This window comes from Stegostoma tigrinum, chromosome 16 (assembly GCF_030684315.1).
Source record: "Stegostoma tigrinum isolate sSteTig4 chromosome 16, sSteTig4.hap1, whole genome shotgun sequence".
Classification (NCBI taxonomy): domain Eukaryota; kingdom Metazoa; phylum Chordata; class Chondrichthyes; order Orectolobiformes; family Stegostomatidae; genus Stegostoma; species Stegostoma tigrinum.
In genome coordinates, this window is record NC_081369.1 from 57,626,146 (window position 1) to 57,645,827 (window position 19,682).

General features: G+C 43.2%; 1 protein-coding gene across 2 annotated transcripts in view; it reads left to right on the plus strand.

Moving 5' to 3' along the window:
* The window catches only part of adamts18 (ADAM metallopeptidase with thrombospondin type 1 motif, 18), a 290,884-nt gene that overhangs the window by 223,506 nt on the left and 47,696 nt on the right, over nucleotides 1-19,682 (plus strand). For both annotated transcript variants that reach the window (XM_048547165.2, XM_048547166.2), the window contains one exon: nucleotides 5,087-5,213. In XM_048547165.2, coding sequence (XP_048403122.1) covers nucleotides 5,087-5,213 — 127 coding nt within the window. The remainder of the gene's footprint in view (nucleotides 1-5,086; nucleotides 5,214-19,682) is intronic.

A 19,682-nucleotide genomic window follows, 5' to 3' on the forward strand; every position in this document is an offset into this window, starting at 1 on the left:
CGCTTTACAAAGAAAGCCAAGTACGTGCTTGCTGAACCATCTGTAGGGGATGAAAATGATCATTTTAGTTCGCTTTTGTCCATGAATGAGTAGGCTGTGTACATGTTTGTTGAGAAGTCACTACTTCTTCAGAAAGTAAGAATGACTTGCATTGATGTAGCACCTCTCAGAACCTCAAGTATTCCAGCCAATGGAGTGCTTTCATTGAAATTGTGTCACTGTTCTAACATGAGAAATGCTGCATCTAGTTTGTGGACATTAAGCTGCTACAAACAGCAACCTGATGATCTCAAGGCCATTTTTTGTCTTCTTCTCGATTGAGGGAAATATATTTGCCGGGACATCAAGCATAACTCTCGTGCTCCCCTTCAAAATCTTTTATGTCCACTTGAAAGGTCAGATAGCACCTCACTTTAATGCTTTCTCATAACTCCAACAATATAGCACCACACTGAACTCTGGCTGGTACTCCAGCACAGCTAAAATCTTTGGATTGGTCTGGAGCCCACTGCCTTTTGTTTTAGAGGCAAAAATGCTACTTTTGACAAATGGACCCACCTCACCTGAACTTTAACCTGGTGACAGATGTTTTGTTTGTTTTCTTATTGTACTGATCTCTGCTGCGTTGTGGAATGAATGACTTGAACGGGCTGGGGTGGAGAAGGATTTTCGAGGTGGCTTATAAATCTGTAAAATTACAAGGCTCCAGATTCTAAGCTGTTGTTCGGCAGGTGCTTATTAGGACATAGCTGGGATTTTATTCCTCCTCTGCCCTCTGCATCTTTTCTGAGAATGTCTGTCATGCTGGGACCTGCTTTCTCAACCACTAGCACACCCACTAATGCTACTTTCAGCACATGCAATTGTCCTTCATGTGCAAGTGTGGACATCAGATAACACCCTGTTATTTCTAGGGTTGGGACATAGCAGCTAAGCTCAGTCATGTCCATCTTGCACAGAGAGCAGCACTTATTACTGAATAGTAAACTTTCAAAGAGACAAAGCAACACTGTTTGATGACTCCGAGATAGTAAGAACTGCCGATGCTGGAGTCAGAGATAATACATTGTGGAGCTGGAGGAACATAGCAGGCAAGGCAGCATCAGAGAAACAGGAAAGTTGACGTTTCGGGTTGAGACCCATCTTCAGAAATGTGCATGTTATTGATGCACATTATGGCCGGAGGAATATTTATCCATGCAGAATCAGAAAAGTGCTTTTATTTTCCCCTTTTTATTCCTTTTACATGAACAAACGCCCACAGGATGTAAGAATTGCTGGCAAGTCCAACAATTACTGGCCGTCTCTCATGGCTAGTGAGAAGATGGTGATGAGCTGCTTTCTTGATCTATTGTTGATTTCATGGAATGGGTATACCCATGATAATATTAGGGAGGGGTATTCGGAGACAGTGAAGAAATGGTTCCAAATCAGAATTGTTTGTAACTTGAAGTAATAGTATTCAATGCACCTGTGACACAGCTGGAGGTCACAGAATGGAAAACTGACTATAAAGAAAACTGAGCAATTTCCTGCAGTGTACCTTGCTTACTCTATAATCTTTGTGTCAGTGGTAGAGGGAGTGAGTGTTTAAATAAAGGAATTAAAAAAAATGACGATCATGGATGAGGTACTATTCTTTTCAATTCTAGTAGGAAAAAGGAGGATGTCTGGCCATTTGAAGGGATACAGAGGGATTTACAAGACTGACAACAATGATGAGGGACTTCACATACATAGAGACAAAGGAAAAGCTGAAATAGCTCTCCTTAAAGCAGAGAAAGTTTAAGGGGAGAATTAAGAGAAACATTATGATCCCAGTTGTTGATACGAACAGACAGTTCAGATCCCAGAATGAAACCTGCTCGACCATATAGAATAGGACTGAAAGAAACTGCAGATGCTGGAAATCTGAAACGCTCAAACAGAAATTGCTGGAGAAACTCAGCACCTGTGGAGAAAAAATAGATTTAATGTACCCTTCTTCAGATCTTGAAGCTCAGATATGCTGCATTCTCCAGCACTTTCTGTTTCTGTGTGTTACTAGATTTTTGGTTGAATTAGTAATTGTGCCGAAAAAATGTTCATATGAGGCTGCAGATTTTTTGTTTTAATAACCAAACATGTGGGCGGCACAGTGGCTCAGTGGTTAGCACTGCAGCCTCACAGTGCCAGGGACCCGGGTTCGATTCCAGCCTTGGGCGACCGTCTGTGTGGAGTTTGCACCTTCTCCCCGTGGGTTTCCACCGGGTGCTTCGGTTTCCTCCCACAGTCCAAAGATGTGCAGGCTAGGTGGATCGGCCATGCTAAATTGCCCATAGTGTTCAGGGGTATGTGGGTTATAGGGGAATGGGTCAGGGTGGGATGCTTCAAGGGGCGGTGTGGACTTGTTGGGGCCAAAGGGCCTGTTTCCACACTGTAAGGAATCTAATATGTTTATTACACAAAAGAAAGCAAGCAAAGCAACATCACAGTTAGAATGATCTTGACACAAACATTAAAATGAAGCTTCAGGTCAGTTCCCAGTTCAATCCATTACAAAGACAAATTTCCAGAGAAAGGATACTCCTAACCCAAGTCCACGTTTCTACTGAACTGATCCTTCCAGTTTCTCCTCCTCGAACTGTAGAGATCATTTTATAATTCCCATCCAAGCCGAATGATATAAAGCTTTCATAATTCTGATGGCCTAAATGCCTTCAATTCTAACAACAGGAAGATGTGTCCCAAGTTATCCTGGCTTAAAAGCTGCATAAATTCAATTCAAAAACTCACTGCTGCTGTAATGACCCATTTCCTCTGAATTGAAAATTATTTATTACAGATAAACTGAAACATGCAACTCTTGATTCTTTTCATTAAAACTCTCTGGTGTTGTCTGAACTGAACCAAGAAAAAAAAATTGAATGTGGTTATATTAATTGTTACATACCCAAAAGCATAAACCTCTTCTTGCATTACCACTCTAGGGATTCTTCCAGACCCTTTATTGCTGTCATATATGTCCATAGAACTGATGCATTGAAGTCGCTGTTCCAGAATGACTTTCTGACCTTCTGACAAAAAACCCTCACACACTAATCCCCATCCATTTTCCTTTCTTTGCAAAACAATCCAAATTCTAAATATGAGCATATATATGACACACCTTTCATGACAATTATGAACTACTTGACAGATTAAATCAGTTTACACTGGCAGGATGGAATACTTACCATTTGCTTGGATGAGTACAGCTTCAAAAGCACTCTGGAGGCTCAATACTGTCCAGGACAAATTAGCCGCTTGATTAGAACCCCATTCACCATATTCAACATGGTTCAAGCTGTGTGTACCATTTACAAAATACAATAACCCATTAAGGCTCCTTCAGTAGCACTTTCCAAAATTACAATTTAGAAGGATAAGGGCAGCAGATGCATCACCAGAAAGTTCCCCTCTAAACTGCACACAGTCCTGATGTGGAACTAGATCTGTATTCTGACAATGTTGCTGGGTCAAAATTCTGGAACTCTGAACAGTACTGTGGATGTATCTATAACACATGGACTGTAGCGGCATAAGACAGTTCACCACCATCTTCTCGAGAGCCATTAAGGCTGGCCAATAATTTCTAACCTGGCAAATGACGTTCACATCTCATGAACAAATAAAGAAAGTAGGGTGTTGAAACAGCATAAACCACATTCATGTCATTGGCAAAAAGTAAAAACACACATTTGGAGTAGATGAGAAACCTTTTTATTCAACTTGGATAGGTGAGTGGGGAAGATCTTGGCAGATGGAATATAATTTGGAAGAAAGTGAGGGTTTTGCACTTCAACAGGAATAATTGACGATGTTTAAATGGCAAAAGATTGCAGAAATCTGCAGTACAGAGGGCTTTTGTATATTGCCCTACATTAATCACGGAAAGCTATCACCCAAATTTAGTGACTAACTGGAATAAGGGTCTAGGGCCGAAACGTCAGCTTTCCTGTCCCTGTGATGTTGCTTGGCCTGCTGTGTTCATCCATATCTGCACCTTGTTATCTCTGACAAATGGACTACTGGCTTTCATTTGAAAGGGAATGCTGCATTGAAATAAGGAGGTCTTGCTGAAACAATACAAGCATGAGCCAGAGCATACCTGGAATACTGTGAGTGACATTGGTCCCCTGGTCTCAAGAAGGATACACTAGCATTGGAGGCATCCCAGACAAGGTTTGAAGGGATTTACTTATGAGGAGAGGAGAGGTTGAGTTGGGCTTGTGTTCATTGGAGTTCAGAAGAATGTTCTTTGTTGAAACATACAATATTCTTAGGGGCTTAACAGGGTAGATGCAAAGAGGTTGTTTCTACTTGTGGGAAAACCCAGGACTAGGGGGCATAATCTCACATAAAGACCACCCCATTTATGACGAAAGTAAGTAGGAAGTTTTCTTTCAGAGGATAATGAATCTGTGGAATTTAACACCACAATGGGCTGTCAAGGCTTTGTCATTAAGTCTATTCAGGACTGAGGTAGACATAGTTTTAATCAGTAAGAGAATCGAGCGTTAGGGAGTAATGAAGGTACGTGGAGTTGAGGATCATCAGATCATCCACAATCTCATTGAATGATGGAGCAGAGTGGCTTGCTTCTGCTCGGATGTCTTTTGGTCTTAGGTGTTATGATCTGGGTCTTACTGCATGAGCGATGAGCAAAAAGCCTTCATAAATTTCTCAAAATGCTTGGAAATATTCCAGGGGTTGGGGGGATGATTTAAAAAAATATAGAGTATGGGGCTACAGAGAAAACACAGGGGAATAGGATTAACTTCAGAGAAATGGTACAGATTTGATGGGCTGAATGGCTACCCTTGGTGCTGTGTGTTTCTACAATTTTGACGCATAGGAAACTTGCATTCTTTTCATTCTTTCCCTATCCAAGAGGATGTCGAGTTAGACTGATTTTCTGGCACTACACCAGCAAACTCCAGAGCTGTGGAGCCATTAGTGGTGAGGGCATCATCCTTCGTGAGTAGCTGTATTAACCCCCAAGCTAGCACTGTAGCCATTACATGGGCATACCTCAAACATTAATGGGAGATTGTCTTCTGTACAGGAAAAATGGTGTCCACTGCATATTGTCTCCAGGACCACTTAATTCAAGTCAACTCCACCTTGTGCCACGCACAGACAAGACCAGTCACAGGATCAATCACCTGCAATACCCAGCCATGCCCTGCGAGGTAAGTATCATAACTAAATTTGTAAGCATGTGCAAAATTACTATTTATTTTACATTAAGGTTATTGTAAAGGTACCTCAGACAGTGCCACACTTCCTCTCTTTGGATACTGGGTGTCAGCCTTGACAATGTGCAAGACTGTTGAGTGGGATCTGAGTTCACAAGCTTCTGACTCAGGTGAGACCTTCACTTCCAAGCCACGGCTGACAGTCTGTGGACACGAAAGCATGGGGCCGCAGGCACAGGTCATGGGTCAGGGATCTCGCAGAGTGCACCCTGGAGGTGTGAAGGTATCATGGCCTTACGTCAAACTGACTTGCAGATGCACACAGGCTCAGTTCAAAATGGATCAAGCTGATGAATGAAATCTACTCACCATTGAAGATTGTAGGTGGTCTCTTGACAAGCAACGTCAAGGTTGGTGGTCTTTGAATTTGTTGCAACATGTGAAGTCAAATGTATGAGGTTTCTCTTTTTTTTTGAAAAGAAAGATTTAATTAACTGGATTTGGCTGTCTGAATGGACGAGGGCTGTGTTATTGATGTGCTAATGCACTGTGTCGGTGATCTGCAATAGGATACAGAAATATCAATGTGGTTAGGAATAAGCTGCCTGAACTGGAATAGGGCAACCAAGATGACGTAGCATTGTTCAAAAAAAAATGGCTGACCCCAGGGACTGGTAATGGATACCATCGACAAGGATATAGCTCGTTCAGGAGTGTAACCTGAGACGTCAAGGACACATGGGGCAGGCGGAGAATGTCGATCCTGTGGGAGGTGAGCAGCTACACACGGAACCTGCTCTGGCTAGCATGAAAGGACAAAACAAGCACTTGGATTTTGCCACAAACCACCAGGGTCAGCTGGAAGGGATATGGCTCACCTGCCTAGGATGATGTGAAAATGACAGTGTTATTTCACTGGGGGGATTGTGGTGGGGGGGGGTGCAGGGGGTGGGGGTGTCAGTGGTGTTGGGGGAAGAGGTGGGGCTGCATTTCTAAAGCGCCTTTTATGCCCACCAGATATGAAAAATTCTCCCCTTTCGTTATAGGATACACGGCAGTCCATTTGTACACAGCGAGCTCCCACAAATGTCACTGTGGGAATTAACAGGCAGGTCGTTCCCGTACTGTGGATGAAGGGACAAATGCAGGTCAGGGTTCATCCAAGATCATGATCATCCTTTAGACTTCATCCATGAGGGCAGCATCAAGTCAAATATATAATGTGAAAATTGGCACCTCCAGTCTCGGTGGCTGCCCTCAGTTTCTGGAGGGACACTTAAACCCACAAACCTGATATTCGCAAGTGAGAGTACTACGCGCTGCGCCAGTCACTGGAGCTGAATAACTATGAAATAGGGAGGCAATGGTCCAGTGGTATTATCGCTGGACTGTTAATCCAGAGACCCAGATAGGTTCTGGGGACCCGGGTTAGAAACCGGCCAGGGCAGATGGTGGCATTTCAATTGAATAAATATCTGGAATTAAGAATCTAATGATGACTGTGAATCCATTGTCGATTATTGGAAAAACCCATCTAGTTCAGTAATGCCCTTTAGGGAAGGAAACTGCCATTCTTACCTGGTCTGGCCTATATATGACTCCTGACCCACAGCAATGTTGTTGTCTCTTAACTGCCCTCTGGGCAATTTGGGATGGGTAATTTTTTAAAAAATATTCATTCATGGGATGAGGATATCGCTGACATGGCAGCATTTATTGCTCATCCATAAAGAGTCTGCCTAGCGAGTGATGCCCTCATCCCATAAATGAATTAAAAGAAACAAATTCAATCTGAGTATGTCAGTGATTTGGAACAAACCTGTTCAATTAAATCCCAGTACCATCGAGCAATGGTCTCCCCTCTACTCCCCTCTTATGGGCATCTATTGGCTCATGGAAGGCCACCATCACCACAAGGGCTACCCCATTCCAGACTCGTTCGTGAGCAATTCTAGCATTGGAGCTCTCAGGGAAGACCACATTCATCATGGAATGGGACCTCTATGGTGGTTCTATTAATTGACCACCACTGGGAATATATACCCAGGGTCCTGCCAGCAGCCATGGGACTTCATCATTCACAGGAAAAAAACTAGGCCATTAACTGATCTTGGTCTGCAATTCCAATGCCTCATGAGGAAATAAGTTGATAAAGTGGGTGACATGCTCGCCTTCATCAGTCGAGACATAGAGTATAAAAGTTAGCAAGTCACATTACAGCTGTACAGAACTTTAGTTATGCTACATTTGGAATATTGTGTGCAGCTCTGGTCTCCACGCTACAAGAAGGGTGTGACAATCTTTGAAGAGGATACAGAAAGAGTTTACCAAGATATTATCAAAACAGAAATTACTGGGAAAGCTCAGCCGGTCTAGCAGTACCTGTGGAGAGAAATCAGTTCATCTTTCAGGATGAGCGACACTTGCTCAATTCTGGAAGGGTTACTTGACCCAAAACATTAACTCTGATTTGTCAGCAGAGATGCTGCCAGACCTGCTGAGCTTTTCTAGCAATTTCCGTTTGCATTTCTACTTTACAGTGTCCGCAGTTCTTTTGGATTTTATTTCCCAGGATATGGCCTGGCTTGAAGGTATTATCTATGAGGAAAATGTGGACAAAGTTGGCTTGTTTTCATTTGAACTTAAAAAGGTGAAGGTGTCTTGACAGAAGTTTATGGGAGGCTTTGATAAAATGGATAGTTGGAATCTTTCCAAAGGTAGAACTGTCAATTACTAGGGGACATGGGTTGAAGGTAAAAGGGAGTAATTTTAAAGGAGATGTGTGAGGCAAGTTTTGTTTTTACATAAAGGCATCAAATGCTTGGAATGTGCTACCAGAGGAGATGGGTACAACAGCAATATTTGAGAAACGTCTTGTTGGAAAAATGAATAGGGACGGAATAGAGTGATATAGACTCCATCGAGTCAAAAAGTTTTTTGATGACAAAAGCATGATGTATCAGCACAGTCTTGATGGGCCAAAGGGTCTGTTGCTATGTTGTCCTGGTTTTAGTTCTTTGTATCTTTGTAAACCAGCCTTGGCGTCTGAGCTAGGACAGAGTTGGAAATCGGTGGTTTACTCACTTGTAAGGCTTTTGAGATTTCTGAAATCCTCCAGTGCTGCTATCCTGCACGTCCCTGCCATCCTGCATATCCCTGCCATCCTGCACATCCCTGTGCATTTTTGCCATCCCTGTGCATTCCTGGCCATCCCTGTGCATTCCTGGCCATCCCTGCGCATTCCTGACCATCCCTGCACATTCCTGGCCATCCCTGCACATCCCTGTCAATGTTGCTGAAATGGAGGTTGGTGAGAGCTTCACGTGCCAAGGAGTAAATATTGACAGTGATCTGTCCTGGTCAATCCACATTGACGGTACAATCAAGAAAGTGCACCAACACTTTGACTTCCACTCTCGTTCATCAGTCAGAAGGTACAAAAGTTTGAAAACAAGTACCAGCAAAGTTAAGATAACAAAGTGTGGAGCTGGATGAACACAGCAGGCCAAGCAGCATCAGAGGAGCACAAAAGCTGACGTTTCAGGCCTAGACCCTTCATCAGAGAGGGGGATGGGGAGAGGGTTCTGAAATAACTAGGGAGAGAGGGGGAGGCAGACTGAAGATGGATAGAGGAGAAGATAGGTGGAGAGGAGAGTATAGGACCCGTTGTGGTTTCCTCTACGTTGGTGAAATCAAGTGGAGGCTTGGGAACAGCTTTGCAGAACACCTCCGCTCAGTTTGCAATAAACAACTGCACCTCCCAGTCGCGAACCATTTTAACTCCCCCTCCCATTCCCTAGACGACATGCCCATCCTGGGCCTCCTGCAGTGCCACAATGATGCCACCCGAAGGTTGCAGGAACAGCAACTCATATTCCACTTGGGAATCTTGCAGCCCAATGGTATCAATGTGGATTTCACCAGCTTCAAAATCTCCCCCTCCCCCACTGCATCCCAAAACCAGTCCAGCTCGTCCCCTCCCCCCACTGTGTCCCAAAACCAGCCCAGTTTAGCCCCGCCTCCCTAACCTGTTCTTCCTCTCACCTATACCCTCCTCCCACCTCAAGCCACCCCTCCATTTCCCACCTACTAACCTCAACCCGCCTCCTTGACCTGTCCGTCCTCCCCGGACTAACCTATCCCTTCCCCACCTATACTGTCCTCTCTACCTATCTTCTCCTGTATCCATCTTCGGTCTGCCTCCCTCTCTCTCCCTATTTATTTCAGAACCCCCTTCCCATCCCCCTCTCTGATGAAGGGTCTAGGCCCGAAATGTCAGCTTTTGTGCTCCTAAGATGCTGCTCGGGCTGCTGTGTTCATCCAGCTTCACGCTTTGTTATCTGGGATTCTCCAGCATCTGCAGTTCCCATTATCTCTTACCAGCAAAGTTAAGAACAGCTTCTTCCCTGCTGATATCAGACTGATGAACAGACCTCTTGTACCTTAGTTTTGATTTTTCTCTGCCCCTTTTCTATAGCAGTAGGTCTGCATTCTATTCTATTAACCCTGATTTACCCATGATTTGTCTGAATAGCACGCAAAACAAATTTTTTTTCATTTTATCTTGATGCACATGACAATAACAAACCAAATTAAACTTACTTGTTCCATCTTTGGCAGTAAGACTTTCAGCTCTGTTGGCTGTCAATGCTGGAGGGCTTTCATCGAACATGCTCCAAGATGTTCCCCAAATCCTACCTCCTCTACTAAAGTTTGAACATCTGCTTGATATTTCCTACTGAGGACTGGAGTTGAATTTTGATTGATAATATGCATCCCAGAAGGAAAAGCCTATAAAACATGAAAGTGACATGCACCGGTTCAAATTGGAGTTTCCTTTTTTAAGATATACAAGCTGTGTTCCAACCAATCCAAGTCATTTCCAAATTATATTATTTTCAGAAGTACCTTGAGATTTTTTTTCGACATGAAAGATGCAATACAAATGAAGTTGTTGTTGAGCTCCCCATTTTGTATTCCGTTTAACAACACAGTCATTAAAGGAATTGTCAATTTCTATTTTCCCTCTTTCTACTGTCACAGAGCCATACAGCATGGAAACAGACCCTTCGCCTCATCTAGTCCATGGCAACCATGTTCCCAAACCAAACTTGTCCCACCTGCTTGCATTTCGCCCATACCCCCCAAGCCTTTTCACTTATCCAAATGTCTTTTAAACATTGTAACTGTACCTTCATCCGCCACTTCATCTGGCAGTTCATTCCATACACGAAGCACTCTCTGTGCAAAAAAGGTGCCCCTCATGCCCTTTTTAATTCTTTCTCCTCTCGCGTTACAAATATTCCCCTATTTTTGAACTCCCCCAACTTAGGGAAAAGACCTTTTCTATTCACCTTATCTATGCCCTTTGTGGTTTTATAAACTTCTATAAGGTCACCTCTCAACATCCTACACTCCAGTGCAAGAGGTCCCAGCCCATCCAGCCAATTCCCATAACTCAAACCCTCCATTTCTGGGAACATGCTGGTAAATCTTTGCTGAAACCTCTCCAGTTTAATAATATCTTTCCGAAAGCAGAACAACCAGAACTGCACACAGTATTTCAGAAGAGGCCTCGCAAACATCCTATATAACCTCTACATGATGTCCCAACTCCTGTACTCAAAGGTCTGAGCGGTGAAGGCAAGCGTGCTAAACGCCTTCATAACCACCCTGTCTACCGGTGATGCAAATTTCAGTCAATTATGTGCTCTTTGAAGAAGTGCCTGGCTTCCTTTCTATAATATGGGCTGTGCTTTTCTCTGATGATGATAGATATGGTTGTGACATGACCTCATTTATCAGCTTTGACCCCGCATGCTGGAGGAATGCTGGAAATCAACGGAGAACAATATTGTCCAGGTGATGCTGGCCTGGATATTAGAATGGGAATCTGCTTCAGTACACTTTTGTGCACTGCCCTTCTCACCACCAGTACTATTAAACCAAAGCAATGCTGATTGCTCGGGATGAGTTTAACCATGTTGCTCACTGGTGCTAAGACAGCAGAGTACTGAGGCATTGAAGCTTTTTAATAATGAAGAACATATGATAGTGGACCTAAAGGAATATAAAACTGTCATGGATTCCCTTGAGTGTGGAAGATAAAAGAGTGATAGAATTGAAGCAAAATGTGATTTAAGGATTAGATAGATTTGTTGGAGAGAAACTATTTCCTCTGGTGGGGGAGATCCGAAGCTGGGAAATACATGATCTTAAATGAGGTTGTGTAGGAGTGAAATGAGGAAGCATCTCTTTTTCATACAAAATGTAATTGAAGTTCAGACTTCTCTCCCAAAATAACTATGGGTGGTGGGATTGGAAGTTTTCAAGTCGGAGCTGAGCAGATTTTCATATCTGAAGAAAAGGCAAGTAAATTGTATTCTGGTACAGAGCAGCCAAGGTAGGATTGAATGAAGAAACAGACTGAAGGAGCTGATTGTCATTTTTAATTTGCTTGTTGGATGTGGACATTACTCTCTGGGCTGGTATTTATTTCCCACCCATAACTAGAGACATTGGGTCACAGAGCTGTACACCACGGAAACCGAACCTTCGGTCCCACTTGCCCACACTGACAAGATATCCTAACTTAATCTAGTCCCATTTGCCAGCATTTGGCCCATATCCCTCTAAACCCTTTCTATTCATATACCCATCCAGACCCCTTCGAAATGTTCTAATTGTACCAGCCTCCAGCACTTCATCTGGCACCTCATTCCATACACATGGAAAGGTCGCCCCTTAGGCCCTTTTTAAATCTTTCCCCTCTCACCTTGGACCTATGCCCCCTAGCACTGGACCATCCCACCCTGGGGAAAAGACCTTGTCTATTCACTTTATCCATGCCCCGCCCGAAAAATTGCACTGGAAGAGGGTGGTGGTGAGGTGCCTTCTTGAACCGCTGCAGAGTGTAGAGTCAGTTCTGAGAAAGGAAGGGTCACCAGACCTGTAACACTCACTCTGATTCCCCTTCACAGATGCTACCAGATCTACTGAGCTTTTCCAGAAACTTTTGAGTTTGTGCAATGAGTAGGGTGTTAGGGACACCCACAGTGCTGTTAAGCAGAGAATTCCAGGGTTTTGACCCAAAGGCCGAATCCCGTCATTGCATTTCCTTCTGTTTATAGCTAAACATTTTGCCTCATCATCCCACTGTGCTGAACTAATTACTTCAGCCCGCACCTGAAATCTAATCTCCTTACTCTGTCACCCATGACCCTGTAAATCATTGTGAACTATAATTACAGTCAGTCTGGTGTGAGTTGGATTTTTTTTCTTGCTAACATATAGCCCCACAAGTGGATAATATATTAATGAAGGAAGAATGCTCCTGTAGAATTCCACAAAGAGTGAAGAGCTCCTTGGCTTCAATTTTTGTCAAGCCCAGACAAATCCATTCGTCTTGGCCACCACCCCCTGAGCATATTTCTGATTTTGAGCTGTATGAATGTCATTTTCTAGTTCAAAGTGATGGACAAGTTGAAACCTATAGCTCCTGTATAAGTTACTCAAAGACTACACTGTACACATTTTCAGTACCTGTAGATTATGCTGTGGTTTAACACCCTTCAATTGAGCATTCTGATGAGTATTAGATCAAAAGGGAGATTTGGTTTATCTTCCTGCCTGTCAAACAAATAAGTCTATGTGTTGTCCTTGCCTTCAACCAAGAGGCTGGTGTTCTCCAAGCTGTGCATGTTGTAACTCGCGGAATCGATCCCTGTTCATGGTCAGTCAATGCTGGCTGATTTCAAATGTGGTCTCACACTCCCCAGTGAGGTTTATCCCAGTGACCTTGCTGCTCAGGAAAAGCTGATAGTTAATGCCTTTTCAGTGACAGCTCTAAACTCTGATGCCCAAGTTTTCAGCTGCATTTCTCCCTTCATGCTCTCAGATTTACCAGACTATCCTTGCTCTCACTTTCTTTTCCCTGATTCTCAAAACACAGTTTTAATCCTTACCATTTCCCCTCCCCTCCACATGCCATGGGCTCTTGGGCTATGGGCCAAAAGCTGGAAAATAGGATTAGTGTGGTCAGATCTTTGTTGGCCATCTTGGGCATGATGGGCTGAATGGTTGCCTTCTGTGCTGTAATTGTATGAATCTGAGGCTCTTGGCAGCCTGTATTCTTTCTCGTGTTTACAAGATTGCAGTCACCTGTCCCATCTTGACTTTTGTCCGCAATCTTCATTTTTGATTGCATCTTCTCACCTGGCACTTGGGTCTTCAGAGTAGAGAACTGAACTGTCCTCATCTCAGTTCCTCAGTGTAACAGTGCAGTAGAGCAGCAATGACTGTAGGAAAAGGTACAAAGCAAAACTTTAAAAAGGACAACATTTTTGATCTTTATTTGAAAAAAAAACTGTAATGAGAAGAGTTAAATCTTATTTGGCACCAATATACGTCATCATAGTTCTGCTAGGCCACGAGGCTGCTCTCTCATTAGAGAGCACTGACTGGTGGTGGTTTAACCTGAGGGTCATAATACCACATAAGGGAAGAGGTTGAAGAGGAGAGGCCTTTGTGGTGACCTCAACCTTTTCAGGAATTGAACCCACACTGTTGGCGTCACTTTCCCAATCAAGCAACTATGCTAACAAGCCCTGATTTGTTTCCATTTTGAATTCTGCATTCACTTCTGGTCACCACACCTAAGGAAAGATGTATAGCATATGCAAAGGTTACTGGTTCACCTGTAAGATACCCAGGTCGCATAAACCAATGGTTTGCAAAATTACAAAATGGTTGCATTAAAAAGGACTGCTTGCATGAACAGTGTTGGCGTTGCCTTGAGTTTAGAAGTTTAAAGAGAAACCTCAAGTTGAGGTGTTGAAGATAAGCTAAGAAGTTGATTGGACAGGGAATAGAAATCTCTTCCTCGCTTTTTCTATATTTCTTATCTCCGCCTTGGATCTTGCTCCCACTTTGACTTCTCGGTCCTTGATCTGCTACAGTGTACTAAAGAAGCTCAGCACAAGCTCTCAAAACAGCACCTTATCTTTTGACTTGGCACTCCATGGCCTTCTGTTCAACAATATTGATCATTAACTCCAATTCTTTCTCCTGTTCTCAGAATGCTGAAGAAACATAGCAGGTCTGGCAATATCCATGGAGCTAATTTTTTGAGTCTAGTATGACTCTTTGGAACTGAAAAAGACATGTACTGGGCTCAAAGCACTAAATGTTTCTCGCTCCACAGATGCTGCCACACCTGCTGAGTTGCTGCAACAATTTCTGAGTTTGTTTCAGATTTCCAGCATCTGTAGCATTTTGCTCCCATTTCATTTTTCTTCCAGGTTCCCCTTTGCAATGCCGCCCTTCACAAGTCACCAGTGCCCATCTTCCATTCTTTCATCCATGACAGTGAAAGCTTTTGCTATTTGATCTGTCCAGCCCTCCACCTGATCACAGACCTCCCCTTTTATTTTACCCTCACCATTCACTAATTCAAAACCTATTAAAACCCTAGCTTTGTTGGCTGCCAATGAAGGGTTATTATCAATTCAAAACGTTCACTCTGTTTCTCTCTCCACATGTGCTGTTTGAGCCACTATTTTCAACATTTTGCCTTTTATTTCAAGTGTTTTCCTCTGGTGGGGATGTCCTACATAAAAGGTGTATCCTAAAAATCTGAACTTGGCTATTCAAGAATGATCTTTAGAAGCTGTCCTTGAAAACAGAGAATGATGGAAATCTGAGTGCCCTTCTGAAAAGCTATTGGGGTTTGTGAAGTCATGTGAAACCTCCAAAAGTCCAAACTCCAAATCAGAATGGATTGATTTTTGTTGGGCTACAATTTTAAAGATTCTGGAATCAAGGCAGGTTGATAGAGTTAAGATACAGATCAGCCATAATCGGATGCTGGTTTGATGCACTGATTGGCCTGCTCTTGTTCCTGTCTTGCATTCAGCTGTACAAGTTGTGTGCAGTGAACCGTGTGTGTATGTAAAATGCTAACTCAGTTGGCAGGGTATTAAAAAATATACAAAAAAATACAACTATATAGCTCTTTTCTGTGGTCAACATGCCCCAGAGGACTTTAAAGGACCAATATGTAATTCTGAAGTCCAGTCAGCGTGGCGATGTAAGAAATGCAGTAACCAATTTACACACAAGTTCCCACAAAGGCTTAACAATTGACCAGATCTGTAGGAGTGATATCAATTGAGAGTGAGTACTAGTGAGGGCACTAGAGAGACCTTCTATTTTCATTATTTAATGCCACAGAATTACTTGCAGTCAACTGTGCAGATTGCACAGAAAGTCCCCTTATGAACAGTGAACACACTAAGCCTGATGTACACGTCTCACAGACAGGAGCCAGCACATCTGCAAATGAGCTCAGGACAGGAATAACCAAAGTAACTGGTATGTTTGGCTTGTTTCAAGATATCACTTAGTTCCTGTGATTTGGACAAGATTCCGCTGTCTACTTTGTTTTCTTTGTAGGGCTGAGGGTTTTTCTCTCCTCATGCATTGTCCAGGAGATGAAACAGCTGTGGGACCATCAGAAAGGAAAGAGTATCCAGTCATTGTGCTACAGACACCATGGGGCAATTGGGTGTTGGTATTATTTATGTGTCCTGATCCCACACGTGTTAAGATACAGCCTGCAAACAATGAACAAGCAGTCTACTGGGTGCCAGTGGGCAATACCTATGTTTGGGAGGCTCAATGGGAAGGACTGTAGGCTAGCTGGCTAGCACACTGGAAGATGTGGGCACTGCTGAGGTAGATGAAAGCAGAAGTGTATCTGGAAATGGAGGTTCCATCAAGATTTCAAAGTGATCAAAGAAATTGAAGAGTCAAAGCTGTCAAGATTGTCAACGTGGAAGGTGTACCTTTATGCAGGAATTATTTTAGTTTTTTTAATCTGGCAGCTCTCTGATTGAACCGTGGGCAGGAACCCCCCATTTCGAAATTTGATTTGATTCATTGTTGTCACATGTACGTCACCATCTGCCATGGTAAGATTTGTGCCCACATCCCCAGAACTAATATCTGGGTCCCTGGACTAATAGTCGAGCAATAATACAATTGCCCCGCCACAAAACTGTTTTGATTTTTTGTTATCTTATAGAAGTTTGTAAAACCATGAGAGGCATGGATAGGGTGAACAGCCAAGGCCTTTTCCCTGGGGTGGTGGAGTCCAAAACTAGAGGGCACATGCTTAAGGTGAGAGGGCAATGATTTAAAAGGGAACTGAAGAGCAACTTTTTCACGCAGAAGGTGGTGTGAATATGGAATGAGCTGTCAGAGGAAGTGGTGGAGGCTGGTACATGCATAACATTTAAAAAGCAACTGGATGGTTGTGTGCATAGGAAGGGTTTAGCGGAATGTGGGCCAAATGCTGGCAACTGTGACTGGACTAATGTCGGATATCTGGTGGGCATGGAAGAGTTGGAGCAAAAGGTCTATTTCCATGCTTTACAGCTCTATGATGCTATGTACCTAAGTACAGTGAAAAGATTTGTTTTGTGAACAGTAGAGGCAGATCATAACTTATAAGGATGACTGATTGTAGGGTGTTTAAACCGAGCAGGGTATATAAGGCTATAGCTGTACAAGAGGTGTGCAAACGCAAGACTGACATCAAAATGGAACCAAGTCAGTCTCAGAGACAGAAATCAAGGCACCTTACTGTGTGGATGGTTTATTAACTCTTCAGTCTTGCAGCTCTCATGTACATATTTTATAGAAATGTTTACATTCTAATCAACATGTTCAGTAAAGTTACTACGCACGTCTAGAGTCGGTGCAACTTGAACACGGTTCTCTTGGTTCTGAGACAGGAACACTACTACTATGCTAGAGGAGCCTTTTTTTTAAAATTCACCTGTTCAGAGATATTACTAAACAGGTCTGGAGCAGGTGGGACTGAAACCCAGGTCTCCTCAACCCAGAGGTAGGGACACTACTGCTGTGGCAAGAGCCCTTATAGTTCTTCATACACACCTTTCTGAATACTTGCAGTACTAATGTCCCATGTTCCTCTGTGCTCCCAGTATGAGGGCACACCTCTAATACTCTGCATACCTTATGAAATTTTCCACATGATTAGGGGGTGATCTCAATACATTTTACCTGCTGGATAGCAAGCCCTGATGCAGGGAGTCTGGGGACATGTCATCGAGTGGACCCAGACTACCTCAGATCAGTTTTTCACACTGCTTGTGCCATGGGCTGGGAAGATTGCACCCATAATGTCTGTGTAGACCAGCTAGATTCATCCAGTCTGTCCAATTTACACGCTTCATCGAGCCACGTAGGAGGCAGCTTTCGCTGTCCTCTGGACTCTGTTTTGCGTGCAACAAATAACAGCTTCATATTACATTTCAGTCTGTGTTATTTTAGCATAGTCATTAATCTGTTCAAAATCAGTGGTTAACATCTGGGGGGAAAAGTGGTGCAGACAGGAATTTAAAAGGAACTTGCTGTAAAACCAGTGGAAATAAAATCCCTTACAGCCTAGAAAGGGAGAGATTTGCAAGGGGCGTGTAGATAGGGGATAAGGCACAAATAACCTTACAACACAGATATTTTTATTTGCTTGTGGGTCATAAGTGTCACTGACTGACCCAGCATTTATTTTCTGTCCCTAATTGCCCCAGAGAAAATGGTGTTGAGCTGCCTTCTTGAACCACTGTGGTCCTTCAGCAATAGTGGGCAACCACAGTGCTGTTAGGGAGGAAGTTCCAGGATTTTGACCCCAGTGACACTTGAGGAACAGCAATATATTTCCAAGTCAAGATGGTGAGTGGCTTGAAGACAAGCTTGCTGGTGATCGTGTTCTCATGCATCTGCTGCTGTTGTCCTTGCCTTAGGGGAAGTCCCATATTTGAAAAAGAGTCGTCAATAGAATTTTGCCAGATGTTGTCAAAGCAGGATCAGACGCATCTAAAAATGGTGTCTGGTGAAACTGCAACACAGGACCATGTGCAACTTTAAACAGTGTGAGCAGCAACAAATAGACAGGGCCAAGTGATCCCATCACCAACAGATCAATTCTAACCTCTGCAGTCTGACCACAGCCTGTTGTCTGTGGGATCGTGCAGTATCAGCTCAAAACATGCATGGCAGTTTGAATTGTCATGTCATTAATGGGCTTTATGTAGATATTTTCACCCAAATTGAAGGCACCATAACTCATGTCACAAGAAGACCATTGGAACTCAAAGTTGATAGTACTGTGTCACCTGAATCTGAAAGTTGTGTGTTTAAGTCTCACTCAAGATGCTTGAGCACAGCTCTGAGCAGGACAGAGGGTCTCACCTTGGATCTATATTGACAGGGGAAGCTCCTGTCCATGGTGCTATCTGTAAATGATTTTTAAAAAAGTCCTGTGTGGGGACTGCCCTTCACAAGGAATATTTCAAATTAGAACATGACAAATAAGAGGAGGAGGATTAGGCTGTATGGCCCTTAAGCTTCACTGGTCAATAAGATCATGGCTGATCTGCTGCAGACCTCAATTACACTTTTGTACCATCTAAATACAGCCACCAACTCGCTGATATTTCATAAATCAGTCCAGCTCCTCCTTAAATACTTTAAGTGTTCTAGCCTCTCCAACTTTCTGAGCTTGAGAATTCCAAGCATGTACCAGTATAATAGATTTTACTGTTGTGCAATGTAAGAACCAACAGTGCCTTCAAAAGGAAAGAGCTAAGGTTGACATGGTCTATTCAGAGCATAGGGCTGCTTTGTCATTAGAAAGAAGGCCAGAAGTCACATGACACCAAGTTACAGCCCAACAAGTTTATTTGAAGTTACAAGCTTTCGGAGTGCAGCCCCTTCGTCACATAAAGACTTCGTCTGACGAAGGAGCAGCACTGCGAAAGCTTGTGAATTCAAATAACCCTGCTGGACGATAAGCTGGTGTCATGTGACTTCTGACCTTGCCCACCTCATTCCAACACCGGCACCTCCACATCACAGCTATCATTAGAGAGAGAGAGAAAAGGAGAAAGATAAATGGTGGTGATTAATCTGAGGGTCAACACACGTTGGGTGAGAGGAATTTGAGAAGGAGAATCCTTCATGGGAACCCCAACTGGTGTGGGAAATGAATTCATGCAGTTAGTGTCACTGCTATCAAACAAAATGAGTTAACTGACCACCTCCACCTTCAAAGTCACTTCATTGGCCATAAAGTGCTTCGGTTATCATAAAGTTGTGGAAGGCTCTGCCTTAATTTTTTTTCACTTTTCTCAAATTTAAGCAGTTGGTCATTACTGAAAATGATTTTCAGTCAGTTCTCTTTTTCATGGGGTTCTCCAGCCTTGAAATCTGAACAATCCATAGAAGGTGCGTAAAGTGCGAACTCTGTAACTTTCAGTCATGTAACACCATCACCCAAAATGACTCTTCGCGGACCCAGTGTCAAATCCAGCAGCAGTTGAAATCAAATGCTTCTTGTCTATTTAACATTGCTTTCACAGTACATTGTGGTCTGGAATT